General features: G+C 37.9%; 1 protein-coding gene across 1 annotated transcript in view; it reads left to right on the forward strand.

Moving 5' to 3' along the window:
• Positions 1–1,336: 1,336 nt before the first annotated feature.
• Positions 1,337–21,531, forward strand: part of MEI4 (meiotic double-stranded break formation protein 4) — a 153,351-nt gene continuing 133,156 nt past the window's right edge. The window contains exon 1 of the mRNA XM_062187226.1: positions 1,337–1,568. Coding sequence (XP_062043210.1) covers positions 1,337–1,568 — 232 coding nt within the window. The remainder of the gene's footprint in view (positions 1,569–21,531) is intronic.

Below are 21,531 nucleotides of genomic sequence, written 5' to 3' on the forward strand. Positions count from 1 at the left end.
TCATTATTGTAAATAACACTGTGATGAACATACTATACACAGATTTTTGTGTTCATCATTGGTTATAATATAACCAGTTAGGTTATATATTTTCAGTGTTCGAGTAGAGGATATCAGATAGGTGCACGTTGTTGTGGATGGGAATCAATCTGAAAATATTTTATATAGTGATGTGTTATTCTTTGAAGGGTATACAAACAGAGCCTTGAAACTATGATAGAGTCAGGGCATTGCAACTGGGGGAAATTCATGAGCTGAGATATGAATGTGAACAAACTTGAGCTGTGTGTATCTGAGTGTTATTTGATCATATGGAGGGACAGTTTTGAGAAATTGAAGAAAATGAAGTTTGAAATATATGATGTTAGTGGGTGTGGCAACCAAATATCCTGAATTTTCTGGGACTTTGTGCTTTAAGCTGTCCATTGATTTTTTTTTTATTTAATGCAATTTATGTGTAAAGCCCCATGATAATCCAGCAAAGTACAGTGGAAGCTGCAAGGGCCTATACATCTGTAGGGATGATATTAAACCAGTGAATGCAGTGGTCTGTCATGTTGTCCATATAATTACATTCATTTTGTGAGACTGCAGTTGGAAAAGTATTCTCACAGTGGCAGTTGGAAGTCATTAAAAGTACAGAATCTTAACAGAGTCACAACTTAGTTGATACCAATATTTTAAATTTTATCACTCTGTAGATTGGAAGGGGACACAGAAGTAGGAATGGGAGGTAAAACTTTTAAGACTTAGTAGAATGAGTTGGACAAGAGGAAGGACTTGGATTTAAATGAGTGATTTGATTTTCTGGTTCTGACTACCTCATGGACTCTTTAAAAACATAAAAAACAGATATGATAAATCAGAATTTGGCAAGAATGGAACCCTGTATGTGTATGAGGGTATTTCAAAAGTTAGTGGGGAATAGAAGGAAAAGATATATTTATTTGGATGAAAAACATTTTTGAAATCTATATGAATGCCTATGTAAGAAGTTTCCTCAGAGATTCTGATGTGTGTGTCTGATTAGAAACTACTAAGTGAATTAATGTATGTTTTTTCCCACCTAGAGAAGTTGCCAAGTTGCCTAGGCCTACTATTTTGAATCTTAAAATGCTTAATATGAATGTATATACATTTTTCTTCTGTTTAGTTTTTCATACTGTTTTCAGTTCCTTAGAATTCTTTTTTTGTTATTTGGTTCCAAATTGTATTATAAACTTACTGATTAGTGTTACTCTGCAAAACCAATTTTGAGCAAATAAAATATACTGTGAAGGTTTAAAGAGATTTCTAAAACTTCTTTTCTTATTAAATGATAGGTACAAAAACCACGATGGATGTGCAGGCATGGTATTTGAGAACCTCAAAACTGGCTCTGGCCTTGGCAATCATCCGTTCAAAACCAGCAGACAAAACCAGCAGAGAATACACAGAGCATCTTGCAATGTTGGTATCCGAGAAAGAGTCGAAATGGAAATCAAAAATTGAAGTTTTGGAAGCTGAAGTTCTGGAATTACGTCAAAAACTTCTTCTAAGCAAGATTTGTTCAGGATCATTTAATAGTGGTGAGTATGTGAAATTGATATAGATCAACCTTTTTGTTGTTGTTTTTAGTTACACAGTTGTCTAGAAATTTATTGTCAGAATGTGAAATTGTTTAAATTTGTTTGAAATTAGACTTCTTGCTCTTTAAAATTCTTTCATTCAATGATTATTGTTACTTTCCTTTTTAAAAATTATTAATATCAGGAGAACAGATTCTATTTTTGTTGTAGGTATAGTTCTAAGGTGACAACTATACTTTCCTTCCTCCTTTCTTCCACTCTCAATTCTTCTCCTTTCTCCCTTTCTTTTTCTTCAGTTTTTGCAAAGACATAATTTCAATCCCCTCTATTATCCCAGATTGAACTTACCACTGACCACAATATTTAACAAATAAAAAATAGGAAGACCTATCTATAGACTTTGAGCTGAGGTGAGAGAATTAAAGTAGACTAGATATGAATATGATAGTGTTTAAGCTTATTGGAGTAATTCATGTAAAAATGTCATTGTCCAATTTTATCATTTTACTATGATTTTTATTTTGCTCTTATATCTAGCTATCATGTACAAGCTATGGGCAAGGCATTTAGTGGGAGGTGAGAATCCAAAAAGACTTAAGATGAGGTGCTGTTGTTGCCATTAGTTACTGTTGTGACAGACGTTATATTAGAGAGATTCCTCAGCTTTGGCCTTCAAGGGGCTGTCCACTTATTATGGAAATGTTACAGAGCGTTCATCAAGAGGAAGGAGTATGAACAACGGCACAGGAGTGGAGACTACACATCCCATTTGGAACACTGTCAGCATTACATTTTGAAGTGGGTGAGGAGAAAGGAAGATAGGTAATTTAGGATCAGCTACAAAAGGGCCTTGATTGCCTATCTAAAAACATTTTTCTGTATCTATAAGTTGACTTTATTTATAATTTTTGGTCTCCACCAAGATGCTTGAGAGGTTTCTGTGTAGTTACACTAGAACAACAGGGGCAGTCCAGGATTCACTTAAGCACACTGAAACATGCGATTACCTTGTTCTTCACCTTTTTCTTTCAAGACTTTTTTTGAGGGAGAAGATTGCTGCACATTTTGATTTGGAAACATGATTCTGGAAGTTTTGCAAAACTCAGATTATGTTACTCCTTTGCATAAAACTCTTTCCCCGACTTGTAATTATACTTTATATTAGATTCAGATTTCTTTTTTAATTTAATTTTAATTAATTTTGAACAGATTCAGTATGATTTGTAGATACATACAACTTCTTAAAGTAGCCCGCAATGCTGTGGCTGATGTCACCTCTATTCTGCATTTCTTTCCCCAGCAAGACTGTGACCACCACGGCCTTCCCTCCAGCCCATGAAGGCTCTTTCTTGCCATGGATCTCTATTGTGCTCTTCTCTCTGATTTTTGTTGCTGTTATTGTTGCTGGCCTCCTTCCTTCAATAAGTCTTATTCTAAATGAGATATCCTCAGTGAGTTCTTCCCTGACCAACCTACACACATTTCATCTCCCACTAGTTATTCCTCACAGAAACACTTATAATCGATTGGTTTTTGTTTTTATTTATTGCTTTTGTTGCTGTAGTGTCTCTTGAACTAGACATTGACAGAGGAGAGATTTTTATAATAAGTAGTTTTTTACTCAAATTTGACCTTTAAGCCTGACATATAAAAGTTGTCCAAAATATTTTGTCAAATGGAAGTGTTATGAGAGGGTATTTGGGCTGTAGCAATGGTTAGATAGTTTTAAAAGTTAATTTCAGGGGCCAGCACTGTGGCGTAGTGGGTAAAGCCGCCTCCTGCAGTGGGTGCTGGTTTGAGTCCCAGCTGCTCCACTTCTGATCCAGCTCTGTTTTATGGCCTGGGGAAGCAGTAGAAGATGGCCCAAGTGCTTGGGCCCCTGCACACATGGGAGACCTGAAAGAGGCTCCTGGCTCCTGGCTTCAGATTGGTGCAGTTTTGGCACTTACGGACAATTGCAGAGTGAACCAGCGGAAGGAAGACCTCTCTCTCTCTCTCTCTCTCTCTCTCTCTCTCTCTCTCTGCCTCACCTCCTCTATGTAACTCTGACTTTCAAATAAATAAATAAATCTTTTTTAAAAAGTTAATTTCAATGCCTAGTGAAGAATTATTTGTTGAGCTAAATCTATGATAGAACTGAAATGAGAGACAATTTTGAATGATTTTAGAGAGACACTTTAGACACTTGTGAATTATTTCAGGGAGTGATTGTGAGAAATAACTATTTGGGATGATTGAGATTCCCAGACTAGTTTACTAAATGAATCACTATACTTTGAATCCAGTGAAATTAGCTTTTATGGTAAAAGATTGAGTCCAGATTTCCTGATTGTAGGCTAACCTCTAGAATATATAGGAATTAACTAGAATTAAGGGGAAAGTATGATCCTAAAACTCAAAGCAATGAGCAGGATGGAACTATAGTCTCATGGATTTTGGATTTGTTGGCACCTAAGTAATAGCTGAAGTTATAACTGCAGATTAAACTGACAGCCAGAATTGAGCTGTCAAGGTGTAGATTAGAGGCTTGTACATTCCAAAATTCCAAAGGTGGGCAGAGACAGTGGAGACATTATCACATTAGAGTGTCTAAATATAGTACACACAGGCATGCTGTATTTAATAGGGGACTCGCTCACTTTAGTTTTGAGAATTATCAGGAAGAAAAACAATAACTGAATACCCAGATACAGAAATCTCATTTTTGCCTGAGCAAAAGTAGTGTTACATAATTTGCAGCCTGTTTTCAGTCTTTAGGGGTTCTTGGTAATGGTCTCTTTAGTTTACTCAGTGAATGAACAGAAAAATATGATCAGCCTCTTTCATTTTTTTCCTTCTGTAGTTACATAATTAATGTAATAGTGCAAATATAAAAATTTACAGTGGTCTTAAACTATGACCTTCATAAACACCATGTTGTCAAAACTGTTGTTTGCCATCAGGGGACTATTTATGATACTGATATAGTATGCATATTATTTCAAAACTGTTGTTTGCCATCAGGGGACTATTTATGATACTGATATAGTATGCATATTATTTGTTAGCAATGTGAGAGTGCTTAATAGTAAGAGCATGGGTGATAACCTGCTTTTATACGGAATATTTCACTTACAGTTCCTGTGAGAGAAATTTTCAAAAATCCTATAATTAAAATAAATTTTACTCATGGCCAGAGTTGCAGGTAAAGCATTTTGGCACAGATGTTTGGAGGTAATCTGCTTCTCCATCTGTTAGCTTCAGCTTCAAAAGGTGAGGAATAAATCGATAGACTCAGATACATGGAATAACTGTTAAAGGGGAGAGAAAAATGAAAGCAGGGGTTATTAGATTGATGGGAAAAACGAAGAAGGACAAAGCAGTAATTTAAAGAGATGTAATTTGAAAAATTCACAAATCTTGCTATAAGGACCTCCATACTTGAGCAATCAAAACTATATTATAGATATATTTATATTATTAAATATTTCCTATTGGGATTTTCATAGTTGCTTTACATGTATAGCTATTCTTGAGTGTTCAGAAACAGCAGGACCGCAATAAATGTTAAATTGAATGCATCTTGACAGATTGAGAGGCTGGGGAGCTTAATTTACAGCATCAGCTATGCATTGAAGCAACCAAGAAACCTAGAATTAAGTGAAGCAGAACATGGCAAAGTAAATAAATAAGGAAGTATGATATGGTTTATATAGCATTTTAGGAACTCAGCTACTTCTTTATCCTGATGTATTTTTGTATAGCTTCTTAAAGAGGAATAAGCCTCTATTGTATTTATCACAAGACTGATAGGTATGGAAAAAAGAAAAATAAAATTCTATTTTAGTTTTACACTATATTCTTATTAGGCTTAATTGCTCATTAGTGGAGGAAGGGAGGAAAAGAGGAAGAGAGAGAGAGGGAAATAGGGAGGTAGGAAGCCCAGGTATCAAGTTTGCATTTCTGAAAATCATTTTGGAGATGTGTGACAGCATAGTTGATGATCTACTCAATAGGCAACCCCTTTCCTTAGTATACAAGCACTCCAGTCCCCCCACCCCATCGGTGGAAGCAGAAATTTCTCATTCCTTGGGGGGTTAATAATAAAAAAAACCCTCTGTTTTGCTAGAATTGATGAAGGTTTAGTAGAGTCCTAATTCTGGTCAACAACTGGTAAAAAACAATTTTGGTCGATTTTGATCAAGATTGCCTGTTTGGATAAAGAGACTAAGGCTGGTGGAAGAGAGTAATTTTAAAAATATTTTACCTCTGTCATTTGTTTTGTGTAGCAAGGCACTTCTACGTGAAGATTGATGCTTAGGGCAGTGGTAACCATTTTGCAACAATGAAGCAATATTGAAAAAATTAATTCTGTCATGCAAAAATGGTACTTTAGGAAGAAGAGAAGAGCTTTGGTCCTTGATGACATTGCTAAGTACCCAGAGCTATTCCAATACTACTTTATTAGGACTTTAAAAAAGTTAAACAGTGGTTTAAGTCATTGTTACTGTATATTGTTTCTTTCGAAAATCGATTTTAGGGGGCCAGTGCCATGGCACATTAGGTTAATCCTCCGCCTGCTGTGCCAGCATCACATATGGGCACTGGGTTCTAGTCCCGGTTGCTCTTCATCCAGTCCAGCTCTCTGCTGTGGCCTGGGAAGGCAGTGGAGGATGGCCCAAGTGCTTGGGCCCCTGCACCTGCATGGGAGACCAGGAGGAAGCACCTGGTTCCTGGCTTTGGATCGGCGCAGCTCCAGCCGTTGGGGCCATTTGGGGAGTGAACCAGCACATGGAAGAATTTTCTCTCTGTCTCTCTCTCTCACTGCAACTTGACCTGTCAAATAAATAAATGAAAATCTTTAAAGAAAAAAAGAAAAGAAAATTGACTTTCATGTTTGTTTGAAAGGCAGAGATAGACAGAAAGATCTTGAACTTCCTGGTCTAATCCCTAACTGCCCACAACAGCTAAGACTGTGCCAGGCCGAATTCATGTGTCTAGAACTCAATCCATATCTCCCACATGGGAGAACATAGGTCTTGTCTCTGAAAAAAGTCATTGTCATAAAATAACAATAACAAGTTAATCTTTTTTGTGCCAAATTAGAAAACATATTATTTATATATTTCTTTAAAAAAAACATACTTAAAGTGCAGTTGGTAAATTTTGACATATGTATACAACTGTGAAGCTATCAGTGTAATCAAGTTAATGAACATACCTATAAACACCAGACATTTCTTCATGCCCCTTTGTAATCTTTCTCCCTTGTGTTTTAAAGCTTTTTCCTGTATATTTTATTTTTATATGTTATTTAAGGTTTACAAATTTCACATATTTCATGTATACAGATTTATGAAAATAATAATACTTCCCACATTACCTTCCCTCCTGGCCACACTCCCATACCTCTTCCTCCTTCCTCTCCTAATCCTTCTTTTAATTTTTACGATGATCTATATTCAGTCTATTTTATATTCATAAAATTAACCCTACACTAAATAAAGAGTTCGACAAATATTAAGAAGAAAAAAAAACAAAAAACACTGTTCAGGGCTGTAACAATCATCAAACCTCAAAATCTCAATTTCACTCCTATACATAACACTTTTGGTACTCTATTAGTTGCCACAGATCGGAGATAATATATGGTATTTGTCTTTTGGTGACTGGCTTATTTCACTAAATATAATGTTTCCAGTTGCATCCATTTTGTTGCAAATGACAGCATTTCAATTGTTTTAATCACTGAGTAGTATTCCATATTGTATATTTATCATAATTTCTTTATCCAGTCATAGGTTGAGGGACATATGGGTTGATTCCATTTCTTAGGTATTGTGAATTTAGCTACAATAAACATGCAGGTACAGATAATACTTTCATATGTTGATTTCATTTCCCTTGGGTAAATTCCCAGGAGTAGGATTGCTAGTTCATATGATAGTTCTGTTTTAGCTTTCTGAGGTATCTCCATATTGTTCTCCACAGTGGCTGTACTAGATTATATTCCCACCAATGGTGAATCAGGGTACCTTGGTCTCTGCATCCTCACCAGCATTTATTGTTTTTTTATTTCTATATAAAAACTGTTCTAACTGGGGTAAGGTGAAACCTCACTGTGGTTTTGATTTTCATTTCCCTGATGGCTAGTGATCCTGAGCTTTTTTTCATGAGTTTGTTGGCCATTTGGATTTCCTCTTTTGTTTGGTTTTGTTTTAAAGATTTTATTTATTTGGCAGGTAGAGTTACAGACAGTGAGAGAGAGACAGAGAGAAAGGTTTTCCTTCCGTTGGTTCACTCCCTAAATGGGCACAATGGCTGGAGCTGCGCAAATCTGAAGCCAGGAGCCAGAAGAATCTCCCAGGTCTCCAAAGCACTTGGGCCAGATGCTGATCCAAAGCCAGGAGCCAGGCGCCTCCTCCTGGTCTCTCATGTGGGTGCTGGGGCCCAAGCACTTGGGCCATCCTCCACTGTCTTCTCAGGCCACAGCAGAGAGCTGGACTGGAAGAGGAGCAACCAGGACTAAAACTGGTGCTCATATGGGATGTCGGTGCTACAGGCAGAGGATTAACCTAGTGTGCCATGGCACTGGCTGGATTTCCTCTTTTGAAAAATGCCTGTTCAAGTCCTTTGCCCATTTCTTAACTGAATTGTTTGTTTTATTGTTGATTCTCTTGAGCTCTTTATAGATTCTGGATATTAATCCTTTGTCAATCACATAGTTTGCAAATATTTTCTCCTGTTCTGTCCAGGTTGCCTCTTTACTTTGCTGAGTGTTTCTTTTGCAGTGCAAAAGCTTCTCGGTTTAATGTAATTCCATTTGTCTATTTTGGCTTCTGAGTCTTTTCCAAGAAGTCTTGGCCTTTGCCGATATCTTTCAGAGTTTCCTCAATATTCTCTAATAATTTGATGGTATTGGCTTGTAGATTTAGGTGTTTGATCCATTTTAAATGGATTTTTGTGTAAGGTTTAAGGTAGGGGTCTTGCTTCATAGTTCTGCATGTGGAGATCCAGTTTTCCCAGCACCGTTTGTTGAAGAGACTGTCCCTTCTCCAGAGATTGATTTTAGCTTCTCTGTCAAAGATAACTTGGTTGTCAATGTGTGGATTGATTTCTGGAGTTTCTATTCTTTTCCATTGATCTACCCATCTGTTGTTTTACCAGTGCCAGGCTGTTTTGATTTATAGATTCAATGTGATTCCAATCAAAATGCCAAGGACATTCTTCTCAGCTTTAGAAAAAGTGATGCTGAAATTCATATGGAAACAGAGGAGACCCTGAACAACTGAAGCAATCTCATACAACAAAAACAAAGCCGGAGACATCACAATACCAGATGTCAAGACAAACTACAGAGATGTTGTAGCCACTAGTGATTTCAGAATGGTGCCTCCTCCCTGCCCATTCCTGGGTGTGTGCATCTCAGCTGCCACAGCCACTGCTGTTGTCGGATGGTACCTTGTCCCTGTCAGTTGAGGGATGTGTGCACAAGATCCGATTCAGATGCTACTGATATAAAAATGGTGCCCTTTCTCAGCCTGTTATGGGGTATGCGGATTGATAAATATTTTCTTTTTGCCCTGGGCTAGGCTGGTACCTGTCTCCCTTAGGGCTTCAGGCTGGACACAAAGACACTATTTTCTCCCTCTGACTATATTGCCAGTGGCACAAGCTGCTGAAGTGTGGTCTTACCTTGCTCTGCAAAGCTGGTGTTTCCTCCAGCTCCCAGCAACAAGGGACATGTGTTTTGTCTGTTCTTGTTGCTGTGTATGCACATTCCACACTGATCCACGGCTCCCCTCTTCCTTTCATAGAATTTCCATCGTAGATTTCTCTCCATCTCTCCCCTGGGAATACACTTCCTCCACATTTTTGCTGCTATTTTCCCTGAGCCTAAAGCAATATGTCCTTTCCTTATTCTGCCATCTTGACTCTCGTCAGCATAGAATGTTAATGAACAGAGTAAAAGTTAAAATTTGGATGGTGGGGGAGTCTCTTGATTACCATTTTTCCTGGTTCCAGTCTATTCAGCCTCAACCCCACCTCTTTTTTTTCTCACCCTGTTTTGGAAATGTACTGAGGAAATATTGCAACTAATTGCTTTACAGACACAACTGTGCATCTCAGCATTTAAAAGTTATGGTATTCATTATTTTATATATGCTTTTAAAGGTATGGAAAGCAAATGCATAAGCATTTCCCTCTCAGTTTTCCTGTAAGTGCTCATGATATAAATTGTCAAATATAATACTGATGGAAATTTGCTTAAACTTTTTGTTGAATTAAAACACACATGCATAATATACATGACTATTGGAGAATGTATACTCAGGAGAGATTTTAATGAAAGCTCCTACAACGATTCAAAATAAATTTGTAATTATACTACATACATATTTACTTATTACATAAAATTGAATTAATCTTCTGATTAATTTTGGATTCCATTACATAAATTAAAGTTAAGGTTAAAGCTTAGAATATCAAATGTTTCTAATAGTTACAATGTAATAACTAATAAATGAAAACACCTTAATTATCATAACAGGAGCTGTCTATGGTAATAATGGTTGTCCGGGTAAGAAGTCCAAAGGGCTAACCAGGCACTGGCACAAGGTGCTGGGAGTGAAAGAAGCAGTAAGGGGCCAGCGCTGTGGCGCAGTGTTAATACTACTTCTGCGGTGCTGGAATCCCATATGGGCACTGTTTCTGGTCCCAGCTGCTTCTCTTCTGATCCAGCTCTCTGCTGTGGCCTGGGAAAGCAGTAGAAGATGGCCCAAGTCCTTGAGCCCCCCTACACCCACATGGGAGACCTGGAAGATGCTCCTGACTCCTGGCTTCGGATTGGCACAGCTCTGGCAGTTGGGGCCATTTAGGGAGTGAACCAGCAGATGGAAGACTTTTCTCTGTCTCTCCCTCTCATTGTCTGTAACTCTAACTCTCAAATAAATAAAAATTAAAAAACAAAAACAAAAAAACAAAGAAAGAAGCAATGAAGCATAACAGACTGGATTTAGTTTTAGACACTACACAATACAGTTTTCCTAACAGACATTACCATCCCTCCCAAATCTCTTTCTCTTACATGGCTTTCCCTTTCACCACATGATGTAATGATTTTCTTTGCCTAATGTAGGATCCTGGACAGTGTGTTGGAAGTTCAGGTAATCTCCCTAATTAGGTGGATTCTACTTTCCATGGATCTCTGGGATCTCTCCTCTTTTTTTCCATTCCAAATGCCACTTTCTCGGTCTTTCCTAATTTGATCCATATCTGAATGCACATCTATAGTTATAGCTTTGTTACTTCTAATCTACATTATAGCTGAGTCTGAACTCTTAGCATGTAGTTTAGGATAAAATTGAAAGACTTAAACAAACTACAAGCTACTCCAAAACTTGGTGTTCTCTTATCTCTTCCGCCCAACCTTTTACCACCATGTCCTTCACCTTCTTGCCATGTGCACCAAACTTCCTTTAGATATTCACACTACTTTGTGCTTACTCTCAACTCAAGGATTTTGCATGTAGTGTTTTTCTTGTAGAATATGTTCTCCCTCTCCTTTGAGTCTGTTTGTTTACTGTAGTTTTTGCCTGATATAGTTAAATATCCCTTCTGCCTCCACTGACTTCTTCCTTAGATAAGATCAGGTTTTCTACCTGTGATTCCTCATAATATTGTTTACTTTTCACAGCATATGTGAGTCAAATTACAATTATTTAAGCAGTTTGTTTTCCCTGTAGGGCCTAAATTCAGTGCTTACAAGGATTGTATGTATTTTTATCACTGTTGGATTCTTAGCTTTTAGTACAGTGCCAATCAAACAATATTTGGTGAATATTTGGTGAATAAATAACTTTAGACATGGTCTAAAAAGTATTAATACTTGGGGACAAAATGGCCTTGCTAATCTGTAGTTTCTGGAGACCTGTCAAATCCTCGCAGCAATGTAGGATACAGAAAGCAAGATACAGCATCCTAGGGAAGGAAAGCCTCGAAGGCAGGTGACTCTCAAGGCTCCTACCTATAAAGTATGCATACAGTAGTTTAATTAAAAGAGAATAAATCATGGATGACAGGTTCCCATCTGTGCAGCAAACATTGAAACTATTCAAGGTACTATTGCAGGGGCCCACGCTGTGGTGTAGTGGGTAGAGCCGCCCACTGCAGTGACAGCATCCCACATGGGTGCCAGTTCAAGTCCCAGCTGTTCCAGCTCTCTGCTGTGGCCTGGGAAAGCAGTAGAAGATGGCCCAAGTCCTTGGGCCCCTGCACTCAACGTGGTAGACCCAGAGGAAGCTCCTGGATCCTGGCTTCGGATCAGCACAGCTCCAGCCATTGCAGCCATTTAGCGAGTAAAGCAGTGCATGGAAGATCAATTTCTCTTTTTCTGCCTCTGCCTTTCTGTAACTCTGCCTTTCAAATAAATAAATGAATCTTAAAAAATATATACTATTTCATTTCTAGGTCTCTGCTTAATGTAGTTTTTTTAAAATAGCTTAACCTAACGCAAATTTTTATCTACTCTTTATATTTAGGATTATACTTAATTTTTACCAGGCTTTGTCTGTGGTTTTCAAATGCCTTGCTATCTATCTGGTTTGGAATTTGAAGATTCTGTTAGGAATCTGAATATGACATTAAGATTTTGGATTTAATATTTAGGTTTTAGGCATTGCAGACTTTGTTTGTTTGTTTGTTTGTTTTTTTAATCAATCTAAGATGCAATGAGTAAATTCCAGGTAGATGGATCTGAGTTTCACTTTAGGTTGAGAAATTGTGTGGTATATTACCAATCCATTCATTATTCAAGTTCTCTTTCTTTTTCTGTTTGCCAGAACATATTTATTTTCTTACATCAATTTCAAGTAATTTTAAAGACATCTTATAGAAGGAGCTTTTTAGAATGGAAATTCAATATACTATATACTGGAAAGCAGCACAAAACCTTAAATTCTGATTAAGTTATTTAATTTACATTATTATACATTTTTATAATAATTTATATTATTATACCAGTTCTTAAAAGTATACCAAGTAGCATAGCTAAAAAAGAATTGTTTGGCTATAAATGATTGCTAGCATGTTGCAAGGAATAAAGTAAATGTTACTTGTAAATAGTTTTATATCTCACATGTGGAACTATAAACACTCATATTCTGGTCCTGCTAAAAGCTCATATAGCTAACCTTGATGTAATATGAATTTGAGTGATTTTATTAAAGATTTATTTTATTATTTTTAAAGGCAGAGTTACAGAGAGAAGAGACAGGAGTCAGAGAGTGAGAGAGAGAGTGAGACAGAGAGAGAAATCTTCCATCTGCTGGCCCACTCCCCAAATGGCCACATGGCTGGGGGCATGCCAGGCTGAAGCTAGGAGCCCAGAGCTTGCTCTGTGTCTCCCACATGAGTGTGGGAGCCCAAGTACTTGGACCATTATCCACCACCCTTCCAGGCATACCAGTATTGAACAAGACTGGAAGTGGAGCAGCCAGGTCTCCAACCAATACCCATATGGGATGCTTGCACTGCAGGTGGAGGCCTAGCCTGCTACGTCACTATGTCAGCCCCTTGAGTGAATTCTTAAATAGAACATGCAGACAGAGGTTTTGCATTAGTACATTATGTCAATACAGTGTATTTCATATTAGTACAGTGGTACAAAGTCAGCAGAGAATATAGTACTCGGGAATGCATCTCCATAGAGTGAGCCCCATGTTACCTTTCCTTGATTTGTGTGGTAGTGCATATAAAGGGAGGGAACCACTATCCTTTTCATATACAGCAGGTGTAAGTAATGATGTTTTGGAAACAATGTTTATGTGAAAAATTAAAAAAAAAATTATGTGAAAGGCAAAATGGCAGACGCACACACACACACACAGAGAGAGAGAGAGACAGAGACTTCGATCTTCCATTCCCTGGTTCACTTCCCAAATGCCCACAACAGCCAGATCTGGGCCAGGCAAAAGCCTCAAGCCAGGAACTCCACTGGGTCTCTCATTTGGCTGGCAGAGGCTCCAGTACTTTTGCCATTTTCCTCTCCTCTTCCTGGTGCGTCAGCGGGGAAATGGATAGAAAGAGGAAGCAGAGCAGCCTGGGCTCTAACTTTCATTCTGCTATGAGATGCTGGTGTCACAGGGGGTGGCTTAACCCAGGCAGCCACAGGCTGGCCCTGTGAATTTTTCCATTTTCATTGGTTGTGAACATTTCTTAGCATTAGCATGCTAATTGAATACATGAGAGAGAACTGCTGCTGTAGGATATGGAATGTACTTGCTGTGAAGGGAACATTGTGCTGTGTGAGCTGCTGTCAGCTATTGAGCAGGTCCATTGTTTCATATCATGAATTATTTTGTAGCAAATGTGTGATAATTTCTCTTGTGTTCAGTCTCTTGAATTTTTTTGCAGTTGGAGAGAAATGCTGCTTATGTATCTTTAATAGATTCAGACTATGTCTGCCAATTTTTGTGCTTTAAAATCCACAAGAAAAAGAGTTCATCCAAAGTAAGCTGTTTCTCAAAAGCCTGGCTCTAAAAATCCCTCATTAGTTTTTTTTTTTAATTAATAAATTGCATGAAGAAGAAAGACTAAATTGCTTTATGTCCTTCTGTGATACATGTGAGCTCTGGTACACAGTAGTTTCTCAAAGATGTTTCTGGGCTTCAATTTAAATTATCATCTTTTATTACACTTGTAAATATAAAGCAACAGAAATTATTTTCAGGAGATGTGGGAAGTTTTCCTAGGTAAATTGTAATACATACACAGTGTTAACACTTTACATCAATTTGAAAAATATCAGTTGGTGGAAAGTAATTGGTAAAAATGTCAGTAATGCTCTCATCTTTCTACCTACTTTCCACAGTATTTGGAGTTCTCTAATATCCTCTTGCCCATTGTTATTCTAATAACACTTTTACTCCTAGTAATTTAGTATAATTTATACATTTCTTTCTGTAAAATAACATTTTTGACAGAATGACCATATTCTTTAACCCAGTTCATATGAAACAGATTTTACATATTTTAATACCTAATTTTGTTTAAAATTATGATTTTAATAACAGTGAGGCTATTTCGATCTGTATTTTTTATGAAGTATATGTCCTCATCTGACTGTTTTCTATTCTGTGAACCACACGGTGTTCCATCATATCTGTAATTTCCAAGCAGGAGTAAGTCTAGAGTAGGCAAGTTGCATGCTGGTAGGCTGAGGTGTGTAGCTGTGCGTCTCTCTGATGTCTGACAGCCTGAGAGATACAGTGGGAACTGGATCTGGAGCACTGTGTGCGTGTGGTCTGCCCTTTTCCAGTCCCTCTGACACTTCCCTTTAAAGAGAAGTCCTTTGGCCCCAGACAGTCAGCTATGCTGGTGAATACAGTGTTGACAGACTTAGGTACTCTTTACCTTTTCAACTGTACATGCTCTATGAATCCAGGTCTTTTAAGTCTGCAGATCTGTGTTGGTGTTGAGGGGTTCCCATAAGTATGGGAGGACAGGAGGAAGCACAATTAATAAGACTTGCACTTTTAATTTTTAAAATGTATTTAAAATAAATTTTCTGAATGACTTTTTTCTTCCTTAGTGTAGACATAAGGCTAGGGTTATAAGCAGTGACCCTCTACATAGCCTGTACATTAAAATTACCTGGTGAGCTATTAAAAGGCCAGATACTCATGTTGCTCCCAGGCTAATAATGTCAGAATCTCTGGGATTTGAACTAAGGTATAAGTATTTCTGTTTTAAGTTACATTTTTATTAATATATAGAGAACAAATTTCATGTATTTCATAGATACAATTCCAAGAATATAATACTTTCCTACTTCCTTACTCCTTTTTCCCTTTTTTTAAAATTATTTTGTGATAATATACAATTCATAATCACAGGTTCAGTGCTCCTTGAAGCAAAGAGCTCTACAAGTAAAAGGCAGAAATACCATTGTTGCACATGAATATAGATGAGAGTTGTAAACAATAGACAATCACAAGATGTCCATTTTGTTCATGTACATTAAGATTTTTGTACTGTACATATTAACTCCCACAAATCATAGAAAACATGATATTTGTCACCATTTTGGGCCTGGGTTATTTCACTAAGCCTAATGGTCTCCAGTTGTATTCTTTTAAGATCTGTAGGTTATTTCAAAATACAGCCAAAATTGTGATCCACTGGTTTTAAGCTGAGCTTTTATTTTCTTTTTTCTTTTTTTTTATTTAGTAAATGTAAATTTCCAAAGTACAGTTTATGAATTACAATGGCTTCCCCCCCCATAATTTCCCTCCCACTCGTGCCCCTCCAATCTCCTGCTCCCTCTCCCATTCCATTCACATCAAGATTCATTTTCAATTATCTTTATATACAGAAGATCGATTTAGTATATATTATGTAAAGATTTCATCAGTTTGCACCCACACAGAAACACAAAGTGTAAAATACTGTTTCAGTACTAGTTATAGCATTACTTCACATTGGGCAACACATTAAGGACAGATCCCACATGAGAAGTAAGTACACAATGACTACTGTTGTTGACTTAACAATTTGACACTCTTGTTTATGGTGTCAGTAATCTCCCTAGGCTCTAGTCATGAGTTGCCAAGGCTATGGAAGCCTTTAGGGTTCACCAACTTCGATCTTATTCCGATAGGGTCATAGTCAAAGTGAAAGTTCTCTCCTCCCTTCAGAGAAAGGTACCTCCTTCTTTGATGGCCCATTTTTTTTTTTTTTTTGACAGGCAGAGTGGACAGTGAGAGAGAGAGAGAGACAGAGAGAAAGGTCTTCCATTTGTCGTTGGTTCACCTTCCAATGGCCGCCGCGGCCGGCGCACCGCGCTGATCTGAAGGCAGGAGCCAGGTGCTTCTCCTGGTCTCCCATGGGGTGCAGGGCCCAAGCACTTGGACCATCTTCCACTGCACTCCCTGGCCACATCAGAGAGCTGGCCTGGAAGAGGGGCAACCGGGACAGAATCCGGCGTCCCGACCAGGACTAGAACCCAGTGTGCCGGCGCCGCAAGGTGGAGGATTAGCCTAGTGAGCCGCAGCGCCGGTGATGGCCCGTTCTTTGTTCTGGGATCTCACTTGCAGAGATCTTTCATTTACTTTTTTTTTTTTTCCCCAGAGTGTCTTGGCTTCCATGCCTAAAATACTCTCATGGGCTCTTCAGCCATATCTGAATGCTTTAAGGGCTGATTCTGAGGCCAGAGTGCTACTTAGGACATCTGCCATTCTATAAGTCTGCTGTGTCTCCCGCTTCCCATGTTGGATCTTTCTCTCCCTTTTTGAATCTATCAGTTAGTACTAGCAGACACTAGTCTTGTTTATGTGATCCCTTTGACTCTTAGACCTATCAGAGTGATCAACTGTGAACTGAAATTGATCACTTGGACTAGTGAGATGGTATTGGTACATGCCACCTTGATGGGGTTGTATTGGAGCGGCTCAATGGGCTGATCTTCCACCTTGCGGTGCCAGCACACTAGGTTCTAGTCCCGGTCGGGGCACCGGATTCTGTCCCGGTTGCTCCTCTTCCAGTCTAGCTCTCTGCTGTGGCCCAGGAGTGCAGTGGAGGATGGCCTAGGTGCTTGGGCCCTGCGTCCACATGGGAGACTAGGAGAAGCACCTGACTGCGGGCTTCGGATCAGTGCGGTGCGCAGGCCACAGCGCGCCTGCTGCAGTGGCCATTGGAGTGTGAACCAATGGTAAAGGAAGACCTTTCTCTCTGTCTCTCTCTCTCACTGTCCACTCTGCCTGTCAAAAATTAAAAAAAAAAAAGCTTTTATTTTCAATATGCAGCCCAGATGCTCTGTTGCCAGTTTTCATTGTTAATCTCACCTAAATTGTTTTAACTAATGCATCAGTTGTATATATTTATGGGACACCAATTTGATATTTCAGCACATGTTTGCATTGTGTAATATTCACATCAATCCCACCTAATTCTATTGATTTTTAAAAAGATTTTAGGGACTTATTTTAATTTGAAAGGTAGAGTGACAGAGAAAGGAGAAAGAGAGGAAGTGTGTGTGTGTGAGTGTGTGTGTGTGTGAGAGAGAGAGAGAGAGAGAGAGAGAAATAGAGAGAGATTGATTTTCCATCTGCTGGTTCATTCCTCATATACCTAGGGCTGGGCCAGCCAAAGCTAGGAACAAGGAACTATATCCACACATTATGTGGGTGGCAGGGATTCATTATCTGTTGCTTTCTGGGCAGATTAGCAAGTAGCTGGATCAGAAGCAGAGCACTGGATCAAGTGGGACTCAAACTAGCATTCCAATATGGGATGTGGCTACCCTAGGCAGCAGCTTAATTTGCTATGCCACAACACCCACTTCTCCATTCCCCCATTACCACCTAATTTTAATCCTTTCATTTTACTGGAGTACTATTTGAAGAATTGTTCAGTCTTTTATTAGAAAGAATAGGGAATAGGCATTTAGTTGTTAAGATTCCCACGTCTCATGTTGGAGTACCTAGATTGGCTTCCCAGCTCCGGATTCTGACTACAGCTTCCTGCAAATGCCAGGAAGTGGGAGGCAGCAGTGCTGACTCAAGCAATTGTGTCTCTGTCACACACGTGGAAGACCTGAGTTGCATTCCCACCTCCTGGTTCCAGCCCTGGCTCATTCTCAGCCTGTCTTAGGGGCTTTTTGGGGAGTGAAGCTGCAAATGACAACTCTCTTTTTGCTTGTGTCTGTCTCTTGCTATCTCTGTCTCTCTCGCGCGCTCCCTCTTTTTTTCTGTATCTGTCTCTCTCTACCTCTCATATAAATTAAAAAAAATAAATAAATAAAGAATGGAACTACGATTCTACTCATGTACTTCTAAGAGTTCAATATTTTTAGATTCCATCTGTACGTGAAATGACTCAGTGTTTTTCTTTCAGGGACTCTAGATAAGGGGAAAATGAGGAGATGCTGATTAAAGGGCACAACATTTCAGTTAGATAGGATATACATGAGAGAAGACTTTAAACGTTCTCACCAAAGCAATAATAAGTGTGTGAGGTAATGGATGTTAATTAGCTCAATTTAATAATTTCACAATGTATGCATATATCAAAACAACATGTTGTAGATGTAATTTTTATTTGTCAGTTATATCCTAACTGACTGAATGGACAGAAACTACTGACACAGACCTTTTTGAGGGACATATCTGACTAGGGTTTTCTATATTAATGAACTCTGTGCAATTTATCAGCACAGGTGACACTGATGGGAGAGAATAATGGGTCTGTGGTGGTTTGAGTTGTCTGTGTGTGCATTTGGACATAGTGCTAGCATGGCTGGATCAGGAGTCAGGCTCTTGGTGGGATTTCACATTCCCTTATATAAGTCATGATAAAATATAAAATGAGAGCTAGAAATATCCCAACTCATTTTACTCTTCTGGAAGTGAATCATGGTAGACATTTCCTTCATCCTTAGAAGCAATATTATAAGGCACAATTTTTTTTTTCAAATTAGGCAATGCTTTTGTATTTATGATTTTCCTTTAGCATTGTTTCTTATAGTATATAGCTTATTAAGAATTTGTGGTATATTTTAAAAATGGAACTCCCAGTATTATTGCCATGATTTATATCGTTTTGAGATTCTTTTTGTTAATAGTGATAACAGCAGGAAATAATGAGGTTTTGCAACTTTAGAAAGGGGAAAGTATCATTCTTTCTACTGATTGATATTACAGGTGATCTGTAAAATATGGCTATGAAATCTTATTGGCAATACATTGGAAAATTCCTAAGAATTCTTCCATCAGTTGATGCAGAAGTGTTATATGTGTAAATATTTAGTTAAGGGGATACTGACTTTATCCACACACACAGACGTGTACATACATATAACACACACACACACGCACATCCACAGAGGACTATATAGTCTTTAATTAAAACTATGCTAAAATTTTGTGCCAGCATTGTCTTAATTCACAATATCTGATCTTGATACTTTTAACAAACCACTTTGCTAAGATCTCCCATCTGTTAAATTTACTTAAGTAATACTTAGGATATTGTCTTTGATTTTTTAAAAAGATTCATACATTTATTTTTGAACAACAAGGTAACAGGAGGGAGCAGGAGGGAGAGAGAGAGAGAGAGAGAGAGAGAGAGAGAGAGAGAGAGAGAGAGAGATCTTCATCCCTTGGGTGACTCCCCAAGTAGCCACTACAGCTGTGGCTGGTACAGACCAAAGCACAGAGCTGTGGGGGAACTTCATCTGGTCTCCAGTGCGGGTAACAGAGATTCAAGTACTTGGGCTATCATCTACTGCTTCAGGTGCTTCAGCAGGGAGCTGGATCAGAAGCAAAGTAGCTGGGACTGGAATCAGCACTCCAGTATCAGATGTAGAATCCCCAGAGGCAGCTTAAACATTGCCCTATAATGTCTGCTTGAGGATATTCTCTCATATAGTTATGTGGTATGTTTTTTTTTCCAAACTAATAAACATTTCTAACATTTACTGGAAGGCACTAGATGATTTATGTGGCATCAATGTCACAAGTATATATGTTTACTAGAAAGAATTCTGCAAGAAAATAGAAGTGATGTAATTCTAGTATCTAGTCAGCAACTTTGAATAAGGAAAAGGGCAAAGTCTAGGATATCCTGCTTAATATATAACACTTGGTACAGTCATGAAAGATCATAATCAAGCTTTAGCACTGAGCAGGTGGTCACTGATTAGTTTATGGATGATCATGCATAACTGATTGAAGAAAGAACCAATAAAAGGAGAAGGAAGTTTTATTGATGGTAAAGAAGAGTTGTTCCTGAATATATACTCTGGAAGCGTAGGGCTTATTGGAAAGAGTGGGGGGTTTGGAACTAGATGAATTTGAGTTGCATCTTAGCTCTACCAATATTAAATTATTTTAGAAAAGTCACTTGTCTACCATAATATTCTCCTGTTCAATTATTTGAGCAGTTACATGAATGATACTTGATTTTCATTTTTCGTTCTATTTGTATATTGTTATAAAAAGTTTTAATCCAATTTTTATTCCTCTGTTCATACATAATTTTCAGTGTTCTTTCCCTTCTACAGTGAACATTGATTTCTCTCATCTGTTAAACATCATGTCTCCTTGGCCTGTTTCAGGGTCCCCTATAATAGGTCTTTTGCCACTTTCTTTTGCTTCTGCAGTTTTTCTCAAGACACAGTTTAATATCAGCTGTTAAACAGTGGATACCTTTCCATTGTCTTAGGGCAGATTCCACTGAAGTTCCTCTCTACTGTGAACCCACAATCTTTTTCTGAAAATGCATTCCTCCCTCTGTATTTCTTGTGTTTTAGCTTTACCTTCTTGCCTTTGCCCTTGTTTGTGCTTCTTCCTGGTGTGAAAGACTTGCCTACAGAAAGTTCAGTGATCATACAACATTCATATAGAATATAAAATCTTTCTAGCTTTTCCTTAGTTTGAATTAATTCTATGCACCTGAAGCATTTTACCTGTGTTTAACACAAACACCTTTTTGCTTTTTAGTAGAGGTTGTTGTTCACCTGTTTTTTTTTTTTTCCTGAGTTTCTTTAGAGTAGAAGGACATGTAATTTATATATATATATATATATATATATATATATATATATATATAAAATTTAGTCCTTTTATCCCTTATCCCAGTGCTTTTACATTGTAACACCTAACACGGATTTGATAAATTAAATTGAAAACCATGTAAGCAATGTGAAATCATCTTTTCTAGTGACACAGAATGTATTTAGTTTGGTTTATTTTCTCCCTGAAAAAAATGTATATTAATTTCATTCTCAATGGTAAGAGATTATGCTGCTCTTTGGTCAAGTTTATTTAATTTCCCAGACTTCTGATTTTTACAATGAGTGATAGATGAATGAACCATAATACCTCAGCTAAGCCGCACTAGTTTTAAACTCATCCTTGCAAGTTATGAAAACCAGAACCTCTAAGAATCGGCTGTATTTTCAGGATTAGCATAATAGCAAATCAGT

The sequence above is a fragment of the Lepus europaeus genome, chromosome 3 (genome assembly GCF_033115175.1).
Source record: "Lepus europaeus isolate LE1 chromosome 3, mLepTim1.pri, whole genome shotgun sequence".
Classification (NCBI taxonomy): domain Eukaryota; kingdom Metazoa; phylum Chordata; class Mammalia; order Lagomorpha; family Leporidae; genus Lepus; species Lepus europaeus.